The sequence below is a fragment of the Tamandua tetradactyla genome, chromosome X, assembly GCF_023851605.1.
Source record: "Tamandua tetradactyla isolate mTamTet1 chromosome X, mTamTet1.pri, whole genome shotgun sequence".
Classification (NCBI taxonomy): Eukaryota; Metazoa; Chordata; class Mammalia; order Pilosa; family Myrmecophagidae; genus Tamandua; species Tamandua tetradactyla.
This window is the reverse complement of record NC_135353.1, coordinates 49,008,408-49,018,819: the sequence shown is the minus strand read 5'-3', so window position 1 is coordinate 49,018,819 and position 10,412 is coordinate 49,008,408. Positions and strand designations below refer to the sequence as shown.

At 45.2% G+C, this 10,412-nt stretch overlaps 1 protein-coding gene across 2 annotated transcripts in view; it reads left to right on the top strand.

Moving 5' to 3' along the window:
* Positions 1 to 2,775: 2,775 nt before the first annotated feature.
* DOCK11 (dedicator of cytokinesis 11) overlaps positions 2,776 to 10,412 on the top strand; it is a 218,988-nt gene continuing 211,351 nt past the window's right edge. For both annotated transcript variants that reach the window (XM_077146576.1, XM_077146575.1), the window contains exon 1: positions 2,776 to 3,187. In XM_077146576.1, the coding sequence (XP_077002691.1) occupies positions 3,086 to 3,187 (102 nt within the window). In that variant the 5' untranslated portion in view covers positions 2,776 to 3,085. The remainder of the gene's footprint in view (positions 3,188 to 10,412) is intronic.

Here is a 10,412-nt window from a genome sequence, read left to right as displayed (position 1 = left end):
CCAGGCTAGCCTCTCCGGCCAGAAAAACACGGTCGCTCCTTCAGCACCCGCGCTCTCTTCCCAGGCGGAGCACACAATAGGCAAAAATATGCCCTGTTGGGAGCTGCAAGATAGTCCCTACACTTTCCCCCTTGCTATGTGAGGTTAGTAATGTCCAAATCTTACTCATTCTCAAGTTCAGCTTAAACACCCACTCCTTAGGAAGATTTCCATAGACTCCAGTTGTTTATGAACTTGCCTGCATATTTCCCTCAAATATGGTGCTTATTGCTTACTCCTTCTATCATAAATACATTCTTTATTAGACTTTTTCCTCAATGAAAAGGGCAGTGTCTTTAATTAATCCTATATCCTCAATGCATAACACAATGCTCAATGTTTATGTAATCAACATAGAAGTCCTAAAGTGAAAAAGTGAAACCTACCATCTCAGGAATGATTGTGGAGCCTACACTATGGCCAGACGGTGTTTGCACACCATCAGTGTGACATATTCTCTCCATGGCTCACAAGGCTCTGCATAAATTGCTTGCTTCTCTGACTTCATCTCACATGAAGATGTGCCATGACTCCTGCTCTAGCCACAATGGACTTGTTTCTGTTCTTGGAGCATACCAATTCTGCTCCCAAATCCATTTAGGCTTTTGTTACTGCCATTCCTTCTTCCTGGAATGCTCTACCTCCTGATCTATGCTGGCTGCTGCTTTTAATTCAAGACTCAATTCAATTTCCACCTCCTCAAAGAGGCCTTCCTTGATCATCTATTCTAAGTAAGATCCCCAACTCCAGTTACTTTCTTATCATATCGCTTGGATTCTCCACATAGTATTTATCCCCTTCTGAAATTAATTTGTTCAATTGTCTGCACTAGAATGTAATCTCCAGGAGCAGAGGGACTTTGCCTCTCTTGTTCAATGGTGTACCTTCAGACCCTACCATAGTGCCTGCAGTAAGGATACTTTTGGTTCAAAGTAACAGAATACTTGACTAAAGGTGGCATAAACCACAAGGGTTTACTTTTATTACATAAAAAAGGGACTCAGTACAAAGCAGTACCAGGGTTACTTCGATAGTTCAATAATATCCAGACTCTGGCTTGGCTTCTCTGGGATTCTCTTGGCCTTCACTTGCAGTTGAAATATGGCTGCTAAAGGCCTCAGCATCACACAAAAAAATCATCCCTCTCAGGAAGAAATGTGGACAGTGGTCTCTCTGCGCTTGTCTTTTTATCAAGGTTGAAAATTTTTCCCAGGAGCCCTCGTCCCACACGTCCCTCTTTTATCACACTGGCCAAAACTGAGTGGGAGTCCAGGCCATCTCACTAGTAAAGGAGAATGAGGTTATCGTGATTTATTTATTAAATCAGTCATGATTCATCACCTGGAACTGGGCCAACCTTCCCTAAACCTCTTGGAGCTGCCCCATACCTGGAGCAAATCTGTGTTCTCTTAGCAAGGAAGAAACATTATGGCTGTTGTGGAGGTAACCAACAGGTCAGGCCACACAGGCATTCATGGAACAGAGGGTATGAATTCACTTACATTTTAAAACTCAACAAATTCCCTCTTTCTCTCTCTATATTCTGTCCAAGGGCAAGATATGTGATACATTGATTCTGCCTTCAGAGGCCTTCCAGGTCCCAGACCCTTGAGGAGCCTCCATCTGTGCTTTTTTGGAACTGATGTGATGGCTGCTGATGGCCTTTTCTGGGTTCACAAAGATCATCATCCATGCCCTTGTTTCCATAACAAAGTCACATATGCAGGTGTGACTGACTGCTTGGTCTTTGAAGTTGGTTTGAAAAGTGGGGAAGGCTACATGTTTCCTCAGAAATTATGAGCCATGAGCCACTTTAAAGCTCTAAACAAATGAAGAAACCAGAAGGAATACTAACCCCCCCCATCCCCGCCCGTCAGTGGAGCCACAGACTTCGCACTGGGGGGAGATTTCACAGTATCACTAGTACTTCCAGGTTCTCATTCTTATTTCTGTCTCAAGCACGTTTGTTTTACGTCTAGTTAGAAGATGTTCTTTGATTCTTGGAAAACAATTTCTTGGAAGGTGAGGATAGGGAAAGGATTAGGAAACGGAGAAACCTCTAGAAGACTGGTAAATCCTCCTGACCCCGGACTCCCCCACCCCCACCCCACCCCTTCACGCACAGTCATCGCTGAAGTAGACAACCTGCCCCAGGCTCGGGGCCCACCACTCAGTTCTCCCCCAGCCCGAGCGGGAGGTGCAACCACAGCGAGTTCCCACTTCTTGAAGCCGGACCCCCTCCCCGGGGTTGGCCCCGCGAGGAAGACCGAGTGGGTAAGAAAATGGTGTGCGCGGAGAGGGAACCCAGGCTAGCCTCTCCGGCCAGAAAAACACGGTCGCTCCTTCAGCACCCGCGCTCTCTTCCCAGGCGGAGCACACAATAGGCGGCCGCTCCACGTTGTTTCCCAGCGCCTCGTCGCCCCGGCTCTGTGGCTTGCGGGGTGGAGGACGCGAGAATTCTCCAGACACCCTGCAGGTACTGCAGCCTCTGGGGCAGGAGAGGAGCCGCGCTCTTAGAGACATTTCACCACCAGCTCCCATACACAGGCGCGCGCGAGAAAAAAAGCAGCAGCCAGCTCTCTCCTCCCGGATGCGGCTGCACCAGCAACATCAACTGCGGGCGGAGCCCAAGCGGTTGCCACTTCCCCCCTCCTCCCTCGTGACCCTCGCCCCCCCTCCAGCTCTCCCTCCCCTTCCCCCCTCCACACACCCTTCCTCTCCAGACACACCCTCCTTCTCTGGCTCCTCGCGCGGCGAGCTCTGGCCCTCCGGAGCAGAGCGGGGGTGGAGCCGGAGAGGGAGCTGCAGCCGCCGCCGCCGCCACCACCTCTGGGCAGGACAGTGAGCGTGCAAAGCGAGCGATAAAAGGAGGGAAAGGAGGAAGGAGGAGCAGCAGCAGGCGGGAGAGAGGAACAGCTTGAGCCGCGCCGCCGCCGAGTTGCGATGTGGCGGGCCCGCCAGCCTGTAAACAGAGGGAGCAGCAGTGGTCGCGGCCGTCCCGGCCCGGGGCAGTGAGGGCTCCTGCTGAGACCTCACCACCGCTGCCATGTCCGAAGTGCGCAAATTCACCAAGCGGCTCAGCAAGCCCGGCACGGCGGCCGAACTCCGCCAGAGCGTATCAGAGGCCGTGCGGGGCTCCGTGGTGCTGGTGAGTGGCCCGGGGACCCAGGCGCCCCGAGGGACGCGCTCTAGGCGGGAGCGAGGGGGATAGCTTCCCGCGCGCGGGGTCCGGGGCAGGAACTGCGCCCCAGGAGGAGGCCAGGTTCGCGGCGCGCTTTCTCTTTCTCCGCTCCAGTAAGTTTTCGCCCAGGCAGCGGCTTGCCGGGTCCGAGTCCCAGGCGCCCGCTGACAGCGCTGGGGTTTCAGGGCACGGAGGAGGTAAGCGTGGGGCTGGACGCCGACGCGCAAACAAGGGCTTGGGAGGCTGCGGGGGAAGCTGGAGCTCCGAGCCCGGGCCGGGAGTATGAGCTAATGAGCGGACCTCGCGCTGCCCTAAACTGGGCACAAAGAGCTGGGGACCAGGGCACGCCGGAGATCCCCATTCCCTCTTGTGGGCATCTGAGGCAGTCTAGGCGGAAGGATGCGATGGGTCTTTTGCACATACACACTCGCGCGCGCGCGCACATACACACACACCGTGTACACACAAAAAAGAGCCCCACCCAAAAAGCCCCGGGCGCCCAAGCTCTGGGCGGTGAGAACAGAGGAAGCAGAGCGACTTCCTCCTGCTACTGGGGAGAATGGTGATGGGTGTTGAAGGGGTGCCGCTGCTCCCATGGAGGGACTGGTTTGGAAACAACGGGGTTATGGGAGGGAGGGGGCGCGAAGCCGGCCGTCGCAGCAGAGGGTGTCCCCTGGGACCACGGTAGGCTTAGAGGAAAGGACTTGGGGCCCTGGTGGGTTGGAGGGGGACTTGGCGTGCCAGTCTGGTGATGGAAGACTTGGAGTCAGAACCCTTAGCTCAGGGCTGGGGGGTACCTTCGAAGCCGCTAGGCCTGGAGGATGGGGATTCAAAAACGCCGCTGATCCCCCTGGGAACACTCCCATTGCACCCTCAGCCTGGGGATTGTCTGACTAAGGAGGGAGGCGGACGGGTGCTAACGGGCAGTACGCCTTCGCTTGTTTTCGAGATACTCGTTGCCAGTTTCCTGGACTAAGGAACAAACCCTAAATAAGCAGTCGGCCAGTATCATTAGTGTTTGTTTTGCTAGTTTGTTTTTTTTTCCTTTATTTTGTTTTTTGTTTCTCTTCACTCCCCCTGCTTTACACTGTGTTGTTTGCTCCGTTTAAATTTCAGCGTTTAAGAGTGGGCTGTTTTTGTTAAAACAACTTGTTCTCGAAAAGGAACTTCACAGCTTTTCCTTGTAATTTTTCTCTTGATCTTGTAGAATCAGCAATAAAACCAACATTAAAGGGAGACTAGGGGCCTGCTCCCAATAGTGGAGAAAGTTGACATTAGTGAGAGTTCTGGAGGAGGAAGATCAAAGGTAAAATATGTACCTTTGAGATAAAGATCTGATCCCTAATAGCTACAACCCTGCAAAACTGAGTGATTGTAAAGAAATATCTCTATCTGGCTGGACCCTTGAGAGTCTAATCCTGCTGTTTAGCAGAGCTAAACCCACACCTTTAATGTTGTTTTAATGGACTTGGCTTATTGAGTGCTTCATTCTGATTTTGAAGCGAGGTCCTGTGGAGGTCAGATTGGAACCTGGCTTGTCATCACAGCTTGTTAAGAGAGAAAGGCAAACTGCACAGGGCATTTATACCAAGGCTCTCATCTTGGGTGATTGTTAGCAAGTGATTCTGTCTGCATAGCACAGGGAACACTTTTCTAAATTCAGGAAAAAAGAAAGCCTTCCTTGAGTCCTGGTGGCTGGCCTTCTACCACATCATGTGATGGGAGCTTTGAGGTGGACAGATGGTCTCAAGAGAATAAATAAGTCTTAGCAAACCTCCACTGGGATTTGACCAGCATTTGACCTGCCACGCTCCTCAGCGACATAAAATTAACGTTAGTATTCCTGCCAGGTTTTTGTTTTATTTTTTTATTGTGAAATATAACATATGTACAAAAAAGCCATAAATTTCCAAGTACATATTGTTTTTTTTTTTCGCATGGACAGAGCTCTGGGAATCGAACCCAGGTCTCTGACATTGCAGGTGAGAACGCTGCCACTGAGCCACCATTGCCCACCCTCCAAGTGCATTTTAACAAGTAGTTATAGAACAGATTTTAAAGTTTGGTATGGTCATAGTTCCAGAATTTTTTTGTTTTTTCTTCTAGCTGCTCCAAGACACTGGAGACAGAAATATCAATATAATGATTCAGCAGTCGTACTCATTTGTTAAATCCCATCTCCTCTGTTATACTCCTCTTTTATTCTTTTTTTTGGTGAACAAATAGCATATATACAAAAAATCAATAAATTTCAAAGTATATCACAGCAATTAATTGTAGAACAGATTTCACAGTTTGGTGTGGGTTACAATTCCACAATTTTAGGTTTTTGCTTCTGCTCTAAGATACTGAAGACTAAAAGAGGTATCAATTTAATGATTCAGCAATCATACTCATTTGTTAAACCCTGCCTTCACTGTATAACTCCACCATCACCTTTGATCTTTCTCCTAATCTTTAGAGGTATTTTGGGCTATGCCTATTCTAACTTTTCATGTTGGAAGGGTCTGTCGATAATATGGGATAGGGAAATGGAACTTGCTGATGCTCTGGAGAGGCTGCGTCCTTTCGGTTTCAGGACTTATCTGGTCCAGGGACACATCTGGAAGTTGTGGTTTTCTGGAAAGTTATCCTAGTGCATGGAACCTTTGTAGAATCTTATATAGTATCTGAGGTCTTCTTTAGGATTGCCTGCCCAGGTTTTTTAGGTTTAAAAAAGAATTCTGTGCAGCGCAGGTGCAGCTGTCCCCTCCTAACCATTGACCACAAGTGGCAAAGCTAGAAAAACTTACTGGGAAGACACTCTTTAGGAGCTACTGACAGCAGCCACTGTTCCCTTGTCAGCCTAGCCTGTTGGGGTCAAGGCCACTTATTTTTTAGTTTTTACATTATGCAGTGCAGAGGAATTAGATTTACGCATTACTTTAGTATGTAATCCACATTGAGATGTTGGGGGTGGGGTAGAACAACTTAAAAAATCAAGTCATCTAAATCAATCAATGCTGAGCTCCATCTGCTAGATGTCCTTTAATAAGTGATAAATAAGTGAATGTGGATGATTTTTTCTTTATTTTCATTATCTCCAACTTGTGTTGGGTCTTTGTATGTCAATAGGACCCCCAGAATATGCAAAAAATCAATTTTAGATAGTTCATTTCACTTTAGCTAATGCTATGCTTAAACAGTTCAGTAGATCAAGAGTTAAAGGCCCAGTCTTCAATGGAGTGTACTTTCCTAAATGACTCTCTTTCTTGGCCCCTACTTTTCTGACACAGGGCTGTTAACCAAAGCTAGCAAAGCCATGGGTGGCTGGAGAGCAAGTGAACTACGTGCAGCTGTTGCCTTAACGTGATTCTTTTCTGACTGAAGCTCTAAAGTGTTTATTAGGGACTGCTGAAGTAGGATTTTCACTGGCTGCGATTAACCTAAGACCAACATATTAGGGCTTCCATAAGAGATGGATTCATTCCTCCAGCAGGTTAAACTTTCCTGTGGTATATCTTTTACCAGAACTTGGAAAAACCACCAAGCTAAACAAATACCCGTTATTTCCTGTTTGGGATTTTTTTTTTTTTTTGGTCAATTATTCCCTTGTTGATATGTTACTAACATCATTCAGTTTTGTTCCTGGGCTATATATAGCACATAGTTGTGTATTCAAACGTCCATTCAGTTAATAATACTTCCATGAATCTATTAACTGCATATTGAAGCAGATGGAGAAAGACTGTTTCCTTGCCACATTTTCCTTCTAAGTTCGGGTTTTTTTTTTTTTTTTTTTTTAAGGGTCAGTTTTAAAACCAAGGAAAGGATTACTACAGAATTACCATTGGCAGATATTTCTTAAGAGGGGCATGGGGAGGAATATCATAACCTGAGAGTGCATGTGATTACCTGAGAAGTGTTTACAGATATTCCTATTTAAAAATGTAGAGTCTTAACATTTGTGCTAAATTCAGGATATGGTTATTTGCCTCAGGGAAAACAAACGCATTGATAAAATTGTATTAATGTCTATCCTTAAGAGAAGCCACCATGTTAGCCTGGGAAGGTCACCTAATAAATGTTTAAATATGAATTGTTACAGCCTTGGCCTCAAAGCCTTATGTGCCAAAAGATCAGGAAAGAGTTGCTAGATATTACCGGTTGTAGCCCCTTGAGGCAAGGTAATGCATGCAGAGTCCCCTGGCTGGCATTGCCCAGATTTAATATAATAACTGCGGTAGAGAAAAGCTCTCCAAAAGCCAACCATAGCTGAAAAGCATCAGCAGATGTTGACTGCCGCCACTGCCTGCCCCCTGCCCCGCCCCCCCCAAACCTGCTGCACACAATTACCTTTGTTTATGTCGCATTTAGGGAAGGATTGAAAAATGAATCAGCTGCCCTGCAGTGTCCTCCCAGGGGAATCTGTGGGAAGTACTTAATATAGGAGAAAACCCACAGCTTGATCTGTAAGGAGGCGTGAATTTCCACCGTGGAATAAAGCCAGTTTCAACTTGGGTTTCTTGAACAAGTGTTTCCAGTTCAGAGACTTAGTTGGTCTGTGAATGAACTAAGAGTCAGGAGAGTTAACCAGAATGTGGGTGTCTAAATACAAAATAGTCTCACTATTCCTATTAGCTTCTCTGGGTTAGGATGACCCAGAGTGAGCCACTGCTCAAGGATGCGTCCTAGAGACCAATGTATATTTTGCTTTGAAACCAGAGAGGCCTCTTTGCTGAACTGTCTTTAAGCAGCACACAGAATTTGTTTCCTAAGAATAACTTGTTAAAAAAAGAACTCCAAAACTTTTGGATTGATTTTTTTTTTTTTCTGTTCTAATTATCAGTAAGTCTCCTTTCTTTAAGCTTTTATTGCCTTACTACACAAGAAATGCATGTTTATTGTAGAAAAGTTAGAAAAACAGCAGAATAATCATCACCATCTCATCACCCACAGGAAGCTATGGTTAATATGATGCATATGCTTCAAGACTATTCTCTATATATGTATATACATGCACAGAAATATATGTATTGAAATACATCAAACTTTTAAAATAATTTTTCCGCTTCTCAAGATATTGTGAACATCTCTTCATGTAGACAAATTTAAATCTACGTAATCATGTTAAATGACAGCCAGAAATTCCATTAGTGTGTAGTACAGGTAATTATCCTTTATTTGATATTTTGATAGTTTCTAAATTTGTGCTGTTATAAATATGAGCTGTCCAGTACAGTTGCCACTAGCCACATGTAGCTAGTTACATTTACATATAAATTAATTTAAAATAAAAAGTCAGTGCCTTGGATACACTTGCCGCACTTCAAGTACCCAATAACCATGTGTAGCTGATGACTACCGTATTGGGCAGTTCAGACACAGGACTTTTCCATCACTGCAGCAAGTTATCTTGGGTAGTGCTGTTATAAACACTGGTTGAAGGAGCATCTTTGAGCAGGCATTTTCATACTTGCTAAATTGTCTCCTTAGGATAAATTCCTAGCAATGAAATTGTTTGCCCAAAGACTACAGACATTTTTAGTATTAAAAATTCCTATTAAAAATACTGTTAAATTGCTCTCAGGAAGTTGTTCCAATTTATTCTTTTACCAGAAGAGTAGGGGTGTTCATTTCCCCTCTCCCTTGCCAACAGTGGGTATTTATATCTTTTTCATCTTTGCAGTCTGATAGTAGATAAATGGTACATCACTGTCCTAATTTGCATTTCTTTGATTACTGTTGAACAGTTTTTTGGAGCTTGATTGCCCATTGTGTGTCTTTTGAGGATTTGAATGACACTTCTTACAGACTAGTTTCCTTGTTTGTAATTCTCTCAATAACAGTCTCTGCCCGCTAGATTCTGTTTCACTAAGTCTGGGGTGGGGCCAGGCATCTGTAGTTTTAAAAACCACCCCATTTGGGGATGCAAGGGTAGTTCTGTGGTAGAATTCTCGCCTGCCATGCAGGAGATCTGGTTCAATTCCTGGCCCATGCATCTCCCAAAGCAAACAAAGGAACCAACAGTACAAAACAAGCAAACAAACAAAAGAAAGAAAAAACAGACAAACAAAAATTCAAAAATGGTGCTGCAATTTTGGGACACTCACATGGAAGAAGAATGAAATGTGGCCCCACCAAACAGCATACAAAAACAAACAAAAAAACCCACCCCAGTTGATTCTGATGTGCACAGAACCATTAATCTAGACCAATTGCCCATTCAGGGCAGGAAGGAGCCTACATATACCTAGGAAAAATGATCATTTAGCTTCTGATTAAGCACTCCCTCCTGATAAAGACTTCTATTCAAAAACGTTCTTGAGCTGGAATTTACTCTAAGTTCTACCACAGGCTAGGCATCGCTCTGCTGCTAGGAGCCACACGGAATATGTCTGTTTCCTCTTTCACATTATAACCCTTCCAGTATTTGGGAAAAGCTACCATGCCATTTTATTGGAGGGAGAGATTTGTATGAATTTCTTTATGAAGTGCTGAGGATGTGAAATTTTTTTTTAACTTTTTATTGTGGTAGTATATATGCAAGTCAAAACTTCCCATTTTAACCTCTTTCAAGTGTACAAGTCTGTGGTATTAGTTACAGTCAACAGTATTGTGCTACTATCACCAACATCTTTTACCCCAACTTTTCATCACCTTGAACAAAAACTCTGCACCCATTATGCAATATCCCCTTACCCTTAACCCCCACCCCATCCCACCCCTGGTATCCTGTAATCTCTCTCTCTGAAGTCACATAATCTAGGTATTTCATATAAGTAAGATCATCCAATATTTGTCCTTTTGTGCCTGGCTTATTTCACTCAACATGGGGTCTTCAAAATTCATCCACGTTGTTTGTAGCATGCGTCAAAACTTCATTCCTTTTTACAGCCGAGTAATATTCCATTTGAGTATATATACCACATTTTGTTTATCTGTTCATCTGTTCATGGACTCTTGGGTTGCTTTCATTACCACGCCATTTTTAAAATTCACTCTTCACAGTGCCAAGTAGCCTTCAGTGCTGTCCTTCATACTCACATGATTTGGTTTCAAGATTCTTCACCATCATGGCCATCCTATTTGGGCTGCTTTCCAGTGATGTAAAATGTGAGAGGTGGAGTGCTGGCCCTCGAGTCAGACCAGTCCTTGAACCTGACCTCTGCCACCTGCTTGCACTGTGAGCTGAGGCAAGTGACCTGATCTC